Source organism: Tyto alba, unplaced genomic scaffold (genome assembly GCF_018691265.1).
Source record: "Tyto alba isolate M040663 unplaced genomic scaffold, T.alba_DEE_v4.0 Super-Scaffold_2, whole genome shotgun sequence".
In the NCBI taxonomy this organism is placed as follows: domain Eukaryota; kingdom Metazoa; phylum Chordata; class Aves; order Strigiformes; family Tytonidae; genus Tyto; species Tyto alba.
In genome coordinates this window covers 44297550-44317707 of record NW_024881282.1, presented here as the reverse complement: position 1 = coordinate 44317707, position 20158 = coordinate 44297550, and the positions used below count along the sequence as shown (strand labels likewise).

The 20158-nt window shown below is 35.6% G+C and overlaps 1 protein-coding gene across 5 annotated transcripts in view; it reads right to left on the bottom strand.

The window, feature by feature from the left end:
• The window catches only part of SLC6A15 (solute carrier family 6 member 15), a 37892-nt gene that overhangs the window by 11981 nt on the left and 5753 nt on the right, over positions 1-20158 (bottom strand). For all 5 annotated transcript variants that reach the window (XM_042792195.1, XM_042792197.1, XM_042792196.1 and 2 more), the window contains 5 exons: positions 14521-15001; positions 5573-5730; positions 4976-5102; positions 3019-3200; positions 1614-1724 (listed from right to left, as the gene is read on the bottom strand). In XM_042792195.1, coding sequence (XP_042648129.1) covers positions 1614-1724; positions 3019-3200; positions 4976-5102; positions 5573-5730; positions 14521-14809 — 867 coding nt within the window. In that variant the 5' untranslated portion in view covers positions 14810-15001. The remainder of the gene's footprint in view (positions 1-1613; positions 1725-3018; positions 3201-4975; positions 5103-5572; positions 5731-14520; positions 15002-20158) is intronic.

Below are 20158 nucleotides of genomic sequence, written 5' to 3'. Positions count from 1 at the left end.
ACAGAAACAGAGATTATAATGAAAATACTTTTGAAGGTTTATTTCACATATACTTTATGTGACATACAGGCCTCCTAACCTCAAATTTAAACGACAACTTAAATTTTGGGATACAGAACTGGAAACCAGTAGAGGAAAATAAAAACATTTTTTCTTTCAAGACAGTTTATCTGAACACTTGAAAAAAATGTATAATTAGTTTTTAACGTAACTATAAAGTAAGCATCAGCAGCAACATATTTTAGGTCTAACTCATGAAAGATAAAATGGTGAAGAGGTGTTGGTATTCAAGGGGAGTTTCAGTGTTTACTTTCGCTCAGTATCTCTTGATATTTTTCTAGTTAAAGAAAGGATTAATACCGTGATTGAGAAACCAAATTATAACTTTGGGAGGTCTGTATTCCATCTCTGCTATAGACTTTCTCTTCATCACTAAGCATTTCTCTGTTCCTCAGATTTCCCAAATTTGCCTGAGCAGCCTGCAAGTTCCTGGAGAACCATGATTCTAGCAGTGACAATGAGTGAAGTGGAGCACAACTGTGTATCACAATGCAAGAAATAACAATGTGATAGCTAACAAAGGTCATTTTTATACAATGACAGTTCTCCACAGACTCAAAACACCTGGAATTAAAACAACTGACAGGACCCTGTCATCAGGCATTAGCCATTATGTGCACTGATTTTAATAATCTTACTTTCTGGCCTTCGTTTTTGAGACATCAGTCCTGTTCTGCTCAACTGTATTATGAAATGGACTTGCTGGAAAGAGCATTTCATAATACAATACGAAGCCCAGCATTATGCATTCCTGAGTATGGCTCTGACTACTCAAACATGCTGTTCCTGTAGTACAGATACAGTTACAAGCATTTGAGGTGGGTGTGAGTAGAATTCAGATATTCAGACTAAACAATGATTCGTAACATGCCTTCTAACCTCCATAGTTACAAAATCTAAAGTTCTGCAAGACACATTCCCAGTAAAAATGTTGACAATAAAAAATGTATGTTTAGACCTGCTGATACCTTGGCATGACAACCGTTAAGAAACATGGTAAGGAAAGCTGAGAGGTGAGTACTTACACTCCTTTAGTATTAAAGACTCCTGTACTTTGGGCTACTATGAAAGCAGCATTTATTTATATCTTAAAAGGAACAAATTTATCCTCTTTCAAAAGGGAAAAGTTAATTAAGTAAAGCTTTGACAGCATTCAAGGTAAGGCATTTCACTGTGACACCCCAGAACTAGGCATTTCAATTCTAGAGAATAGCAAGATTTAGGATTCGCTTCTCTTTTCTGTATTTGGAGCTCTCTAAACATCCTGAATCCTGTAAATAGCACTTCCAGTTGCTTAGCTTTGTAAGGGCATCTAACTCTGGAAACCTTTCACCTAAGGGAGGTAACTCTACACAGTTCCTTGGAACGCTTAGAGCCTTTGGACCTTATGGCTTAATATTGTGCCACTGAGGTCAACAACAATTTCACAACTAAACCAAACAGAAGTACGGCCAAATGTTCTATGAAAACAATAAGCTTAAATGAGAGCATTCATACATGGTCAAACTGCCACTGAAACTTGAATATACTGCAAACAAAAATTAAGCACGTACCTTAGGTGTGAACATGTGACGAATTCCATCCACTGACCCATTAAGGAGCAGTCCTCTGATCAGAAAGCATAAAAGCACCACATAAGGAAAAAGGGAACTAAAATACATGATCTGAAAAACATTAAGAAGAAATTTAACATGACATCCATGGACTTTATTTTCAATAGCTTCATTCACTACTCAGTATGTTTTGGATATATGACTGAACTGATAATCATATGCTCTAAGAAATATGCAGAACACTTCCCATTCCCCTTGTCTCTGCAGAAGACAGCAAAATCACATGACTGTAAAATAAATTATGTACTGTATCAAAACAATACAGTCACCATTGTGTTGAATGATAACGAAGTGCTGGGCTTCCAGGGAAATTCAGTATGAATTCAATGAGATGATGATGATAAGGACAGAAGTAGATTGGTTTAGAAATGTTTCACTTTACAAATTCACTTTGGTTCAAGTACGTATCATGGTAAAAATATGTAGCATGAATAGAAACTCATTCTGTCTTCAGAAAGAGAGAAGACAAGAGTTAATGGAAAGTACATAACAAACGGATTCCAAATCTCTAAGCAATGCTTACGGCCAAACCAAAACAAAATAGTAATCAAATATGATCTTTCATTCTGCATCACTGAAAAGCAAATCTATTCTGTACTTTAAAGTTTAGTAAGATGATTCTCTCACTAAATTTGTAGTTGTTTCTTTAACTGAAATACACTAAAGAGGTCACAGAAATTTTCACCTCATTGCCAAACTTTTTAATAGCAAAGAATTTTGCTATTAGAACAGATTATTTTTCATCTGAAAATCCCACTGAGATCAACAGAGCTAGCAAATCATTCAGTAGTCAACCCAGCTGCCTGCATGGAAAGGAAAAGACAAGGTGTCATGCTTAGACACAAAGGGATGGTTAGCCATTAGTCAAAACAACCAATCCAGAATCCTGAAAAACGTCTGTGTTAATGAGAGAAGCACGGATATCAGTGACAGTAACAATAAAAAGAAAAATGGCAAGGTGTTTTGAGGACCTGGGTGCACTGCAATCATACTGTGAGTATACATGGAAACCTAATTCCTTAGACATTCAGAAACACACAGACGCTGCACAATAAAGTTGAGGTACAGTTACTTGTAACAGTTACGCTGATAAGAGCAGAAATCATTATTCTTTGCCTCTCAATTCCCATTAAATTAGTACATTTTCGATTAAAATTACTACAATTTTAATGCTTAACTACTAACATTCCTCTACTTGACATTATACAAATAATGGGGCGAGTCACAGTTTGTAACCTGCTCCTACAGATTTTGTGAGAGAGTAAACAAAGGGTGTGGTGAGCAAAAATGTTGTGAAGTGTTTCAAAGTAAAAGGTGAAACACTGTAGGTAAACAGTATACTCACTTTGCCTGAAGATTGAATGCCTTTGATCATGGCTAGGCATACCATGACCCAGGCAGCCAGCAAGCAGATAGTCATCTTCCAATTTAAACCTCCGCTCTCTGACAGAGAGCTGGAAATATTCAGTGCTTCTCTGTACCAGTAATAAGTGGTTGCAGAACTTTTTTCACACTCTGGCTCCACAACTGTCAAGAGATGTTAGCAAGTAAAGAACGGGTTCAGGACAGAAGTATTTTCCTAACATTCTGTAACAATGTTCCATCAGTTCTCAATATCTGTAATTGTGCCGTCACCATTTACTGAGAAACTAAACTCACAAAGAGTTTTAAGACATTGTCTAAAGGTGACTGCTATCAGTGAAAGGTTCTGGATATATCTTTTTAAAACACCCTTATGGAATAACGTATTCCTCTGCATATGGTCTATCCAAGTCCTAGGCAGAATGTCTTTTTCTCTTAAGTACTAAATAGTAGGCAGGCCTAGATGAAGACATACATTCCATTTATCACACATAATATTAGATTACCTACATATATGAAAAGTATCTCTCTGAAATTGAACACAATTTAGAAAATGTATAGCAAACAAATCCTCCATTGTCTGTTTTGATATGACACTCAAATAAACAGACATGTAATTACTATTATAAGCAATAATGTAATGATACCAAAGTGATGAGAAAATGAAAAAATGGCTCCTAAACAGCTGTTAAATGAAAGTTGCTATGAGTATCCCAGATTTTTTTCTTATACTGTAATTCTGCTTTACTCACGTTACAAAAAAGGTTAAGAAATTGTGTATATCTAGACATATAGCACATATAAAGAATTCTTAACTTTTTAATAAATTATTTATATATTACAATAAATCATATCTCTAAGTTAGGTTCTGAGTTAATTAATTAACGAAAAGAAGGGAAAAATATAGTAATTTTAAGAAACCTAACACAGGTGTCAGATCTTCACTGAAATGAACTATCAAAAATGATAGGATGTTATCAAATATAATACTTTTCTTTGTTTAAGCTTAGTTCAGATGACCTTTGCTGAAGTTAGGCTGACATACTATAATATTTAGACAGGATAAGAGTACATAAACAACCACTTTGGCTCAATTAATGGACAATAGCTTCTGGGCTACAGTCAATTTACTGTGTGCCAACACTCACAAATACTGATTATTTCAAACAACTGAAGCAAGCAACTCTGGCAAAGACACTATAAAAATTGTACAACTCTTCAAATGTCCCTGTTACATTCTTTAATAAAGTGGTAAAAAAAAAACACAAAAGGAAATTAAAGAAAATTTAGGAGCTGAAATAAAAAGAAATTAAAAGAAATACTTCATATTTCAATAACAAGGATAATGCAAAGTTTGTAACTATTATGAGATAACCAAAACCAAGGAATAAGGAACTTTTAACACTGTTGTATATGTCCATGTGACACCATCTCACTATAACAACAAACCAATGACCAACTGTCTCATTTCTACTGGTTTAGAAAGCAAACAAAGCTTTTATCACATGAATTTCATTAATGTTTACAATTTTCCATTTTCTACGTTGTTAGAAATGCATTTGTTAGTAATTTGCTTTTTGCCAGGAAGTATGCTACCAAATGAAATGCAGAAATATCCTTCCACCTTTCTTTTTCACCAAGTAAGCAGGAAAAGCAGTATCAACATCAGAAAAAATGTAATCACATTTTTTTTTTCTGCAACACACTAAATAGTACTCTCTTAATTTCATTACTCTTTAAAATGCTGTTGACAGGGATGTTCCTTTCCAAATACAGTATATTTATCTTAAGGTGTTTTGTTGTATTTTTGAAAAACAGCTTTGCATTCAATGCTTTTTCCCACAAATACCTCTTTGAATTGTATTTTTTCTCCTTTTTGTTTGAAAATCTCAAATCTTATATATTTTATATGTTTTTTAGGAACGCTAATATAGACTTACAGGTATGAGATGCATTTTTAACTAAAGGACACTGGTCCCACGGTAATGGATGCTGAAAAGACTGGGAAAAGTAAAACAGACTCCATCCAATAATGACATTGTAGTACAGGGCAACAAAAAAACATACCTATAAAAAAAAATAAAGATAAAATGTTACAGTTATTAATTACATTTGTAAATTAAAAAAAAAAAAATTCCCTCCTAAACTTCCACATATCTCTGCACATCAGCCACTGAACCTAATTTTAACTAAAATAAGTCAGAGTAAGAACTGAATGGCTTGTCCCATTAAAATACATGACATTTTCTAAATTTTCACTTTTCTCTGTATTTATCATGTAGCACCTATACTGTTACAGGTGTTTTTTCTCCAGAACACTACTCTGTTCCCTAGTTCCTAATTTCAAAGGAATCACAAAATACAAGTTGACTAGTTTTACAGACATATCTTTTGATGTACTAATTTAAGAACTTCCAAAACATTGTAAACTGACTTTGATGCCCAGCTACAAATCAGTGGCCTTTCCCTGCAGCAAAACAGAAAGTCTAAATCATACGGACTGAAAGCAAACCATACAATTAACATTAAAAACTTACTACGCAGCTTGCAAATCCGATTCCTCCAAGTTTAGGGCTGATATAATTCCACACACCGATACTCCCTCGGCGGATCCTCTGCCCCACAGCAAGCTCCAAGAAAAAGAGCGGAATCCCTATTATCAGTAGCAAGATTAAGTATGGCACAAGATAGGCACCTATGAAGGGAACAAAGTATAAACCAGAGTGATCGGAAGATAAGTCAGAACATGACACAACAAATGTGAAACCTTCTAACAGCTTCAAGTTTGAATTGGCACTGCAAAGCTTTTTTGATCACATGCAAAAAGTAATTTTACCTGAATCTTAGCCATACATATCATAAACTATAAAAACACCAGAGACACTGACTTTCTAAAGCACTGTAACATTCTGAAGCAAACCTTACTGAAAATGAGTTACTATCTAAACTAGCTGTTCACCTGTGTGAAACTCTGGGCATCTGATCAAACTTTTTAAAAATATAGTGAGGCAATCAGGAGCTGAATCAACATTTCTTAAAAAATGAAAACAATCTACACTTGTAACAGAGCAACAAGACTGCATTTATAAAGGAAATGCAGAAAATACTGTGCATACAACATTCTGAACTTCATCCAATCTTAAGTGATTCAGAAGATCGTCTGCTGATTTCTCCATGTGCACCTCAGAGGCTCAGAAAGAGGATTTCACAACGTACAGAACAGTGATTCTATCCAGCTAAGCAAGAAAACTGTATCAGCCCATTTCTACCAGGCTCCAGACAGAGACCAGAGACATGAGGTGGAAATGAAATGGAGTATTGTAGATCCAGATCTTGCAGTACTCACAAACCCTCCTTAAAGACATATTTGAAAATGCAACTGTTACTGCACCTTTATACATATAGATATAAAAAACAATTCCTTTTTTTCAAGTTCTTATTCCCAGAAAGTGGTCATATACAATTCTAACTTAAGGATGTATCTCCATTTATTTCAGTAAAACCAATTGCAAGCAAATATACCCACACACTAAATGTACTGACAAGTTCAGAGCCTAACTTCCTCCTTGGTGTTAAGGAGTATTTAGTACTAGAGCTAGACAAACATTTAGGTATCAGCAGTTAGCAACATGGCACCTCATTTTCAAATGCATGGCTCTTATGCTGCAATACAGAGTACTGTGCTGGCCAACTAATTCAAAGGGCTTAGGACTTTTGATTGAAACCACTCAAAGGCTAAAGAAAAGTACTTGAGAGATGCAGACTGCAGCATGTTGGAGCAAGCTACAAAGCAAAGATCTAAAGACCTCAGAGGCTTAGACTCAGAGCTATTAAGTTATATAATCAGTCTATTCATCTCCTTGATGAGAGAGAAGCTGAACAAAGTTCAAAAACCAATTTGGGATTTATCCTCGACTCCAGCTAAGTCCTAAATTTCTTCATCCATCATCAACTTTCCAGGGCTTTTTTAGGAGTCTATCAAAATACACTGTCATTTGCACATCCTTAGTAGGCAGCTTATCTCATGGAATGCAGTTTATTTTAGACAAGTTTAACTGTCCTAAACTGTGCAGGTGGTCTCAGATTTTCTGGTACCCTATTTAGGTCCACTTGCTATTATGCTATTCATGAAATACACACAAATTGGACATCACCTTCCATTATAAAGATCATACAAAGATCCTAAGCATGGAGTAACTACAGTCTTGAGTCTAAGAATAGTAGGAAAACAAGATAGAGGACAGAAAATCTGAGAAAAGCTACTGCTGGACCAGACAAAGAACCTTATTTACCTCACAGCCTATAGGCTATTGTTAACAATGAAATATCTCCTTGAGTTTTCTTTTCATGACATGATAATATGATATGCAATTATATTGTTTATGCAGCACTTGGTCAAAACCTGTGTCAGGCTTGGAACAATATCCTGGTTTTGAAATTACAATAGTCCCTTTATAGAGCCAAACATCATGGTCTATACTCATTTCAGCACACTATGAAGTGTCTATTTAGGTATTATTTCTACTGAGGTAGCAGCTACATTCCCATTCAGTGCTTTGGTGTCTCTTGTAGTTCATCTTGTATGTGCACATAATGGAAAGAACACAAAGGACTTACTTTCTACTATGAAAAGAGGCAACAGAGACAGAAGGAAAAAAATGTGAGGAAACTGAGGAATAGATTAACAACCACATTCCAAAATGAGGAGGATTATCTGTCTTAGGAATATGTAACACAAATAATACCATGAAATAGCCTTGATTTATCATTAACATTCTCTCAAAATTTCTGGGAGACAGATATAAACTGTTAATTCACGTTGCAAATGAGCAGCTTTGGCATCGCTACCTTTAAAAATTTGGTCACACAAATAACTGGAAGCCAACAGTACACAGTTTTTTAAATTTTGTAATACCACTGTAAATGATACCTAAGGCTTCAATTAGACAGATGTTGCATAGCTGAGCAGAGACAAACCTAAACAGCTCAAAAAAATTGGGGCCTAAGTGACTTACCCTGTATCCCACTGGATGACTGTACTAGAGCAGGAACTGAACCCAGCTCTTCAGTGTCCCAGTCCACAACCTTAATCACAAGGCTGCAAAGTTAAGCACATGTTTAAAGACTGGGCTGACGTGGGTGTTAATGGTGCAGTATCAATGTAAGTTGCAAGATTTATCAGTTAGATTCAACTAAATGCACTAAATAAATGTGGTGTTAAATCCACATTACATTATACATGACACAACCCTGTAATTCAGTGTGGGTAGCCAGCCGAGTTCACCTCTATACTGCAGGGCTTGTGCAGTGCACCTGAAGCACTGGTTTTCTCATCACTCAAACGTGCTGAGCTCCCTCATCATCTTGTACCCCTCCCCAAAATTAGGACATTATGGAAAATAATGCTCATATGAGTTTCAGTGTGATACAATTTGGACGTAGCTGGATTCTACAACTGTATATCACAGCTGCAAAGGGCTTCTGTGCCCTATCATCAATATGAAACCACAGTATCTCTGGACAAGTATTTTGTTTCAGCCTTCCATTGAAGCTAGACATACTTCAAAGCACTCAGACATCTTCATCATAAAACCAAATCACTATGGAAACAGCTCAGCATGTCTCTTATTTGCCAGTACATGAACACATGGGTCCTGGGAGTTACAATATTGAATAAGGATCATTCTTACTTGAATTAGAAAAATAAACTACACATGCTGGCCTTGGACAGCATCCCACAATTAGTTATATTGACTGCTACATCTATCAGCTAAGCAGCCTTCTGAATATTACAATCCTGTGCAGTTCAGAATCCTCAGGTCTCCCTTCTACATCTTCAAAATTATTCTACTGTAAAGTCACAATTTTTTTTTGCATATTTATTTTGGCCTTAAACATCAGTTTTAATATTAAAAAATTAATCTCAAATTCATAAGGAAAAAAAGTATCTAAAAAAATTGCCTCATCCTTCTTCACTAGAATGAATGACAAAGATACAAAACACTACAGGAACTGGTGAATGTTAATACTGTGCACAGCACTACTTTGATTTCTTAATTTTTTTATTTAACCAAGCACCATAATGGGACAACTAGTAAATTGTCTCTCTTGATATTACAGTATACACTACATTTGGCAACATCATTGATAGAACTGGAATATTAACATTGGTTTTGATTTAAGTTCTTATAAATGTTCATGGGGGGGAAATAACATAAAATTACATGATTCATAGTGATTAAAGAGTTGGAAAAGAATTTCAGAAGCAATAATGCAAGATGACATAACCGTTACCATCTTGATACTACAGAAGAACTTTTCTTCTCCTAGCCATTCTTAATGTAACCTGAAAAATACAGTAACTTTCCAGATTTGTTTCAACTGTTAAACTGCTGTGCTAGTCTTTAAGTGTCTAGTGTCCAATTTAATTATTAGTGAATGAAGCTGACCTTTACCACCATCTTGAAGAAATATCCCAGATCTTATAGCTTACTGAGCACTTACTAATAGAAAGTCAGATGAAGATCAACTAATTTTCAATGTCTAATGTAAACATTTTCAAAGTTATGACAAGTGGGCAACGAAACACTACAGGTTTACAGGCTACTGAACTCCTAGAAGTGAAATTATTAACCACTACAAAACAAAAACTGCTTTTAGCAGGAAAAATCTGATGAAAGGTCTTATCTGCAGGTTTTTAGCCTGTCCTGATGATACGACAGTCTTCCTGTCACTGATCTTTCACAGTTTAAATATATTCAGGTGTGCCTGTTTACATAACTGTGCTTAAAGGATGAAAATCCCCTTAGCCAATAAGCTTTAATGAAGAATTACACTTGCAAAATAAAAATAAGACATTTTCATCACACTGAATTAGAACTAAATTTTGAGGCTGATAATACAGTTTAAATCAGAACTCACAAAATAATATTGAAGTCATTAGTGAATTCAAGGCACTGATTATAAATTATAAAAGCTAAATAATGAAGACACTGAATCCATACTTCATGTTGGAATACAAGGGAATACTTGTTTTGCTCCCATTCTGCTTGTATTAGACAATCAGACTGTAGCTTCTAATGATTACTTAGTCTTTAACAGTTTATGTATTATTTCCTCAGCAGTTCTCAGCAATTGCTGCTGTGCTTTTACGAGACCACAGAACTTAACTGTTCATTTCAGTATAAAATCCAGAGTACTTAACTGTAAAAACTCATGATGTGACTCTACTCCGTTAATCTTTTCAAAACACAATGGCAAGTTAATCTGCTACAGATTTCCCTATGCTTCTCACTGGTTTTATCTGTTTATCATTGTTTACTAGTTCTTTTGACTTTTTATGTTGCAGAGATATTAAAAAGACTGACCTTAAAAAAAAAAAAATCAGGAAAATTAAGATATTGCTCATGAAAATGCAACACAAAATCTTTGGGTGTGCAGTGCTTTGTAGACTCCCAGCAACACCTGCAAAACTACAAGCACCTCTTAGATAACTATGTACACTTGACTTCATAGTAACACTCATTCAAATATCATTTATTCTAGCAGAACAACTAATTTAGCTTACTTTTGTTACTTCTAATATGTGAAAGTACTATTTTACTTCTGCTAATCCTAAAGGAAAACAACAACCCAAACAGAATAAACTTTAAGTATTTCCTTTGTTTGAAGAAAGTGAAAGATGTGCAAGCTATTCACCAGACAATAGCAATGAGCAGCCGGAAAATATAGTCTAATTTGTCACTATTTATTAGTGGCAAGATTGGGTAGACCTGAGAGGTTTATTTTTAAGGCTCAGTATCAATCATAGCAAGCTGAGGCAGCTCTGAACCTACCGCATGCTAACACAGCTTATGAAATTGTTATATAGGAACTGTGCCTGTCTGACCAAACATACATATTTGTCTTCATATAGTCAAAGACTAATAAATAAACTGTACAGCATAAAAATTATAAATATAAAAAAACTCTAAAGCTAAATTAGAGCGTACCCAGCTCCAACACAAATCCCCTTTCTGAATTTTCAAGGAAGAAACAGCTTTTTTATGTGTTAGGCTGCAAAGAGTGGAAAAGGTGCCGTAAGTACCAGACGGGGACCGGGCATTGCCTACAAGGGGTAAGAAGGACCATGTGGTGAGGACAGAAGTGAAGGAGGCAGAGAGATCTACAGTCAGTTCCGCAAAACTTTACTAAATAGCTTCAGCCCCTTATTCCCAGAGCCTAAAACTTTTTCAGGCCCTCCCTCTCATCCCAGGTCAAGGAAATGAACACCCTGGAGCGCTCTCTCAGACTCCCCCTAGCCTCCTTTTTTCTCTTGATACTTTCTGCATTACAGCTGTATCCCTAATGTGGATCAAAGTTCATCCCAGATGCATACTAGACTCTTCTCTCACCTCGCATGACAAACTTTTTTCTGGGAAAAAGCCAAGTGTGAAAGCCAGCAAAGAGCTACCCAGCCTAGTTGTCACTTAGTTGAGCATAAAAAAACCCCAAGTATTACTCTAAATATTTATGAGTTCGTATGAGATAAAGCAAATGGAAAAAATGTTAAAGGATCACAAGAAATAAAGTGAAGGATACTGTTCTGGTGGTACAGACCAGACCCAGAAACAGAAATTGGAAAGATAGCTATGGGCATCCAAGTATCAGTGCTCTGTAGCCATACACAAGCTACCTTTAAAGATGGTATCACAAATACCTCACTGAAGCAATACAGAGCTCTGAAGCCATGAGTGCTGGCGTACCACAGGCCACAGCCATAAACAAACCCAATCTCCCTAGAAAGCAGTATGGTAAACACCCAGGTTTTTTCTCCACAAAATCCTCTAATAATATACATCAATTTGGGCTAACTTGTCTGTGTCTTTTCTGTGTTTATTTTGTTGGCTTTGTTGTTCTTGTCACAGAAGTTTCTTTAAAAAAAAAAAAATGGAAGATTACTACATGGTTAGGATTTGCCTTCTCTTTTACTGGTGACTTTGGAACACTTTATGCTGGAAGAAACCTGTGAAGGAAACTAATGAGTAACTATGTTTTTTACTTCTTTTTGGTTTAAATTTGAAGTGCATTTATTGGTTTACCACTTTGAAAAATGTTTGAACAAAACTGAAGGTGGAGACTAGCCATATGCTTCACTGAAAAGGTTCTAATGAAACTCCACAGGAAGGCTGTTTTACCTTATACTCAGAGACTTCAACACGTATTTATAGTAAAGCTTTCTCAGCAGAAGACTACTGGACAGTTCTAACCCTGATATTTAGAATGGGTTGAATAAAACCACTCTAATTTTATCTAGAATGAAACATATGTGAAATAATGTAGCAGAAAACTGGAACCTCATAGAAAATGTGTGGGTTTTTAACCATGCATTTGAACTTTCCCCTCCCTCCCCCTATTGATTTACATACTTGTGATAATTATTTGTCCATATACACACACATATATAGGCACCAATGTACTTTACACATTTCAATGTTTTGTGTCACCTTCTCCATCTTGCATTATGGTGAATTTGAAAACCAAGAAAGCTTTTGCTCTAATGATCACTTGCTTTTCTGTGTTGTTCTGAAGGTTGCAATTATCTAAAATGGTGCAAAATTGTTAAAAGCCAAATACATCCTTGTCGCAGCCATGTGCAGAACACATTACATCTCCACAGACTATGTTATACATCCAAGTTCCTGCAATCACAGTGCAGGGGAAAACATTTAATTTCAACCTGAAATTACTCTGTACTTATTTTTTCAAGTTTGATTAATAAAGTGTCATAATCCCTGAAGGTTGTGGTTGTTTCGTTTTTGTTTTTTTCTTCTAAAATGTGAAATTATTAATTAATTTAATACATTTATATTTGGTCTGAATTAAATTTACACTCACTGGCAGAATAACTTTAAAAGCACCTGATGGTATGAAACCAACAGCCTAAGGAGCATACAGACAGATCTTTTCTGTTGTTTGATGGAGAATCCAATGGTCTTACAAAATTAGTAGCTAACTAACTTAAATACAGACTTTCAAAAGGGGCATAACTACACAGAACAAACCACTGTGATGCATTAACCTTGAGACTAGATCTTGACGCCATACTTGGGATAAAACAACACAGAATATAACATTTTACTAGCTACACCTTTAACTGTGAATCAGTTTGTTTTAAAATTTGTTAATTAATAAATGGTTCAATTTTTTTCAACTAGTAGCAATACGCAATCAATTCTATACAGTGTCTAGTAGACTAGATGAGATAGCCATCCACTGAAAAGCTATCGACTTGAGAAACTACGTTCAACATGTTTTCTCAGTTAATATTAGTTACAGATGAAGAAATTTTACGTTTCACAGAAATCATTAAGTCAACCACTTAATTACTTTCTTGCCAGAATAAAGGAGAAAAAAAGGAAGTTAAACGAGTGAAAAAAATTTACAATATAAAAGAATTTAGACTTTATCATGTAGATGGAATATTTAAAAGTATAAACTCAATTTTTACCGCTTGAACTAAGGAAAAACAAATAAAATATAATATTATAATGTGATTATATTCTAGGCTCATTTCTATACTCCTTAATTACATCAGTTTTGTCACTGAACTTTTAAAATCCAGCATGAATAAAATGTTGTTCTTTTTTTTCTATTCTGTAGCACAGATTCACTTCTTGCATCATAAAAAGTGGCAGTTTTTTTTTTGAGCTCAGCTAACTAATCAGCTACAATGGAATGTGCATTAATGTAGTATAGTAGGGTACAGTAGAGCATAGAATAAAACACTAATCCTGAATTCACAGAGGAAGGTCTCTAGCCTCATAATTCATACTGCATTCAAGACCATATATGGACAGTTAACAAATAAACAGCTTGATGTTTTTGTTCTAAGTAAAAGGTAACTTGTTATTTAGGAAAATAGTTAACTATGTAACAGCACAAAGCAGATACATTCCCTTAACGAAATGATTTAAACTATTCATTATCAGTAAAAAAATCCTTCTCACTCTTACAGTATTTTCTTGTTCCTGCAAAGTAAATCATGATCAAAAGCCGTAGGAGCTAAAAGCAATTAAAAAGTAAAGGTGTGAAGCTTTGTACACCTAAATGCTAAAGACCAAATACTGCTATGGTCTTTAAAGTGGATGCAGACTTAATGCAGATTTAATGCTTTGATTTATTGTCCAAGTACTATGAAGAACACTTTAGCACAATAGCCAGGTCCTAAATAATGCAACCCCTCCATAAATATGTATTTTACTTAACCACTAGTTTGACCACTAGTTAAGGTCATATCAAGAACTTTCTCCCCTAAAATGAGGAAATAGAATCTTAGAAGAATCTGCTACTTACTTTAACAGATGTGTCTCTCTCAATAGAGCTCATAGGCACGGGCAGAAATTAACAGAAAAACCTGACATGCTGGATCAGGTCTTACTGTGGATATCTCTGCTAACCTTGAAATCTGAATCATTTAGCTACGACTAGCTATCACAAGACTTACCTCCACCATTTTTCTGACACAGATATGGGAATCGCCACACATTCCCCAATCCCACAGAAAATCCAACTTGTGCCAGAATATACTGAAGTTTGCTGTTCCAAGCAGGTCTTTCATCTTCTACATCTGAGCCTTCTTCAACATCTACATCTTTTTCTTCCTGATCATCAACCATAAGTTCACTCTTCTTAAAGGCATCATCTGAAGAGTCTTCATTAGATAGAAGGTCCTTAACTGACTCAATGACTTCATCATCTAGTTCTCTTTTCACTACCTTGCTGTTCTTAGGCATTTGTAATATGAGAAAAACAGTAAAGAAGTCAAGTTCAGCTGAGACAGATGGACAAGTGCTGAAGAAAGCTCTCCCTCTGCTTGGCCAAAAATATTGAAGCAACAGACTTAAGATGGTGCCTGATGAGTCCTTGATATCAGGGAATCAAGAGTAAGGACTTCTGTTTCTGAATGTTTGTTCTACTGAAAGTATCTGTGAAAAAAATAAAGAAGGATATTATACTATTATGCAGAAGAAACTTAATTTAGAAATTGTATGCTTTGGTTTACCCATTTCTGCTTATATCAATGATTTGACAACAGGAGGAAAAGAGAAGAAAGGGATGTTAAACTACTTCCAAATTGCAGGAATTAAGTCCACTATTTGCCCTTAAATATTTATGTAGAATACATTTCATTCACTTGACTGAGGGTTTTATCGGTTTCGGTTTTTTATTTCCTAAAGACTGATTGGCTAATTGCTCATATTTTGACAGCATAACATAACAAGATTCTTATCAGGCATACTGGGGTATGCATTTTACATAAAATTTAGGAGCCCGGTTCCATTACTTCCTAACCTAACAGCTGTACTTGAATTTATTAAAAATATATTTTAAACAAAGTAGATTAAGTTTTTCAGATCATTTCAGAAAGTCATGCAGAAATTAAAATTTTTATCTATAGGATGCACCTAGTGCTTCAAAAGCAATGGTGACTTATTTTCCTGTATTATGAAGGAATATATAACCATAATCATATTTTCAAATGAGAGATTCTCATCTCTTATGAGCTTTGATGCTTTAGGTAGTTTCTTAGAAATAAGAAATAATTAAACATATCTGAAACATCTGGAAAGCCATAACCAAGTCAATTTTAACGGTCTGCTGTTTCAAACATTTATGCACAGACACAAAAACGCCTGCATTTGAATAAATGTTTTTCCTTAACACAATGAATCACTTCAAAAGATAGACTTGCTTGCAGCTGCCAAACTGAAGGTACCCATAAGATTTTTGGGGAGGAATGTTGTTCAAGAAATTCTTCAGTAATCACATGGGATAAAACTAGTATGTGCAAAGCCATCTGCACAATTAAGAGTCTTAAAAGGGATTTAGATTATGTGTTAAGCTTCGTGAAAACCCTAAAAAGGGAATACACAAGGAGTCTAATCAAGAACTGCTAACTGATGAGAATCAGAAATTACTCTGGGATACTTGAGACCTCTCAGCTTTTGCTTATGGACTTGCTGCAACATCTGGTCTATGGGACAAAGGCTGTATCATGTTCTGATGAACTCGCACATAGCTGAGAACTGCAAGGTGTTACTGGACTGTTAGCACAATAATTGAGAGATAAGCACCTCAGGGCTGCTTCAGTGACAGACCAGAAGAAAAGACTTTAAGCCACTGGAACCCAGCCCACAGCTTACCGAAATGAGAGTTCACAACAGAACTAAAACCTCTGTCACCATAAATACTATCACCAGTCTCCTGACCAACAGGACAATTACCTTTTTTCAATAGTTTCCAAGGATTTGGAAGTTGAACTTCACTCCAGTTGCCTACTGAACTCCACCGCAACCTCTTTTCATTCATTCCCTAGACTCCTGTCACTGCCTTCTCACTTTCCCTCTCCCTCCTGTTACTGCCTCCTCTCAGCAACTCCAGCGCTGGCAGTAAGCCCAAATTTTTTAAGCACAGTAGAGCCTCCTGCCTTGTGATCTGCTGCTTCATGCTCACCACAGTTCATGGAAGGGTTCAGGGTCCTATAAACCTTCCTTTTGACATGTAATGAAACCAGTATCAGGCTTTGTTTAGACTGATACCAGTTCTTAAAAAAAATTAAGTGTATGAGCTATACAAAGAATAGTACAATGGGTAAAGAGAGTTGTTAAGACAACAGGGAAATCTTAACACTGTATCCTGTATCTCTGAGCTAACAAATGTCTATTCAGGCCTCTTTTTTTCTGTGTTGTGTTTTGGGCTGTGAACTCTTCAAAGGGCTACACCCTCTTCTAGTCCATGTTCAGTAGCTCTTAGCTCTGACTGAGACATCTAGGTAGAACCAGAATGCAAACACCAATAATACATTAAGTTGAAGCATTTAAGCAGTCCTAATGGAGCTTTGGGACTGTAAGACACAGCATCTGGTACTTCAACCACTACCTTTAGTCACATTTCAAACTTCTCTTTTCCTTTTGTTCCACTGATTTAAATTAGAGCAGATTCTCAGTTCTAGTAATTAGTAGTAAGTTCAGGGAGTACGTTAAAATAAAAGTTTGCTCTCTGTATTTAATATAACAGCTGCACAAGTGAAACTACATCAGTATTTGTCTGTAGGTCTGAAATCCTTCTCTGACTGTGACAACCAAATGGCATTTCAGTCAAAAAGGCACAAGCCATCTATCAGTATTTATTAAAATGTTTTTAAAGGTCATATCTGTATTAATTATTTTAGATATAGTAACTTGCAGGGCAGCAGTATGATTTATCTAGATCTCTCACAGATGAGTCAATTCCAACAGAAATTGCATCATTCTGTCCTGTCATGCGTTAAACATTGCATTACTATACTCCACAACAAACCGGGCTTGATATTTTATTCCTAGCACAGTATCATATAAATTTCCCTTTCATTACCCTTCCATTAAGCAGGATGCTATCCACAGCACTATCACTATATAATCTTGCAATACTTGCAGGGCTTGAGAAAATGTGGGAGGCACGCTCAGCAGACTGGTGCTTGGTTCTAACAGTGGTGGTTTTCTGAGTACGTACCATGGGCCAGACTGCATGAAGGATGCAGGGTAGTCCCTCAGGATACATCACAAATCCACAGGTGGTCTCTGACTGTCAGATTTAACAACTCATCCTCTGTACTAAACAAGTCAGTACCAAACCAAATGAGGTGTCCTACCTCACCAGACACTACCATCAGGTACACATGTTCAAAGTATGGTCCCAGCTGGTTTGTGCAAGGAGCCTGCCGTTCTGTGCTCAGCACTCCCAGAACATGCTCAGAGAGGTACACAGAAGCCTCTCTCTTTGATCCAAATTAAAACCACACAGAAGACAGATACCAAACTACTCAGCCCAAGCTAGGTCTAGATGTGAATGCTCCCAAGTGAAGACTGAATAGGGAGACAGCAAGTAAAGTTACTCACCAGCACAGTTCAGCTAAACACGAACCACTGAACAAGCTTTTTTAATATCACAGTATTGAACTTCAGCACTTCGACCTATAAAAACCTAATTTGGGTTACAACATCACTTGGATCTAGTCCAGTATTTAAGTTCTTCTTTAGCATTAAACAGTAATTAGGAAATGTCATGCCAAATTCTGTTAAACTGCTCTTTCGGTTAGTTCCATTACTAGCTACCTTCTACACAGTCTCATGCAGTAATACAGCATTATGTGATAGGACCGCTTCTCCTATGCATCATTAAGAAATCTACGTAACAAGCCACCACATTTACTAATGAACTGCAAAATTCAGTATAAGTAGACTCAGCCATTACTGGGATCACTTTAAACTCCAAGTCCAAAATATTGTGATGTATTTTAAAACGTACTATACTATGCAATTTCCAGCATCTTGGATTAAAAGTAAAATGTCTAAAATATAATTATTAAAGCTGATTGTTTGGAGACTTGGTTTTCTATTTATTTTTTGTTTTCTATCTTAGCTCTAGATCATGGAATTTGATCAATTGATTTAATTATGGTTTCCAGGCAGTTTCACTCATCCTTCTCCTAACTCAGTGATGTCATGTCAGATGAAAACACTGAAAGGAAATTTTATTATCACATTTACTGCAGAATATAATATTTCCCTGAACTTTTCCAAAACTGAAATGAACAAAGACTGTATCCCTTTTCTTACATAAAATCCCCTTTAAAAAAAAAAAAAGTAATATAAAATTAATCTTAAACTGACCCAGCAAGTATCTGTATTGTTTGAGGGAATTTAACAGAATGGAAACTGCTAAACAGTAGTACATGGTTCAGTTAGAAGAACATTTAGAAAATTATTCTGTCACTGAATTAACAGTAATCAATAATCTGAGTTAGCATAAACAAACTTTTGGAAACAATTTACTAAATCAAACAAATAAACTAGATTTTCATCATGTCTTATTAGACCTGTCCGTGATATGTTAAAATCTCTACTTCTTTCTAATTCTGAAAGATATAACAGTGAGTCTTTTTTGACACATCAAGTAAACCGCAGCCCCAAACTTCCTTTCTTAGAACACAGTAGGAATTTTGTTATTTTCTTCTACAGAAGAAGAATCAAGCCTTAATGCATCAGCATGCAGAAGTAAAGTAACCTGATTAGACTGCCACATTATTAGCAGATTAAGCAATAATAATCCCTTGCGATGGGGAATTCAGACTCAAATTAGCTCCCTGGGAGATCTGGGCTTGCTATAGAACTTCAGCTTCAGGCCTGCATTCAGAAATGCTGGCACAGGGAGATACGACCCATAAAGCCTCTGCTGATGAAAATGTGAGCGTTTGCAGTAAGGTTCAAAGGAACTTCATTAGTCAAAGCACCAAAAGACACATTTAAAAATTCTGCTGCCCTTTTCTCCCAATCTTTCTTACACGTGATGCTTGTAAGGGAGCAGTACTAGTTCTGTCCACCACTGCCTGCTCTTCACCCTTACATTGGTGACGAATCTTACGTTGGGCTACCTTTTGATGTATCTCTATTAGATAGATCTGCAGCCCAATATACAGACATTTACTAGATGAACATTGTACTTCTAGTTCTCTCAATTCTGTAGTACCAGTAAACAAAAGTTATGAGGCTGAAGATTTTCACAATGTGTACAGAAAAACAGGCACCAAAAAATCTCACTTGCTTACAAATTTGAAAGTATAATGAGTACAACTGCCCCATGTTCTTGCAATTACAGCACAAGTCTCTATAAAAAGACATTTGTAAAGCAATTTCATGTTTAGAACATCTCACAATACGGTTGCAACAACTGATACAACTAAATATTAAAGAACTTCTAGCAATGCTTTTCTGGCATAAATTAAAACACTATTATTTTTACATTGTGTTCCTTTCTAAAACCAGCACTCCCCTCTGAAAAAGAAAGCCCAAAAAATCCTCTGTTCTTTTCGATCACAATGTATTTTATTATTTTTACATCTGAAGAAAACACATCAATTCAGCAAAATTATCTACATTCAAATTTTAATGCATTACAAATAATCCTCAAATCTCCTTTGATCAAAAACAGCTTCAGTCTTCAGTGTGAGTTGGAAGGAAAGGGGGAAAAAAATTAAAATACTGTGTTTCTACTTCATAAAAGACTATCAAGATAGCCCAGACAGAAAGTAACATTGTAGATGG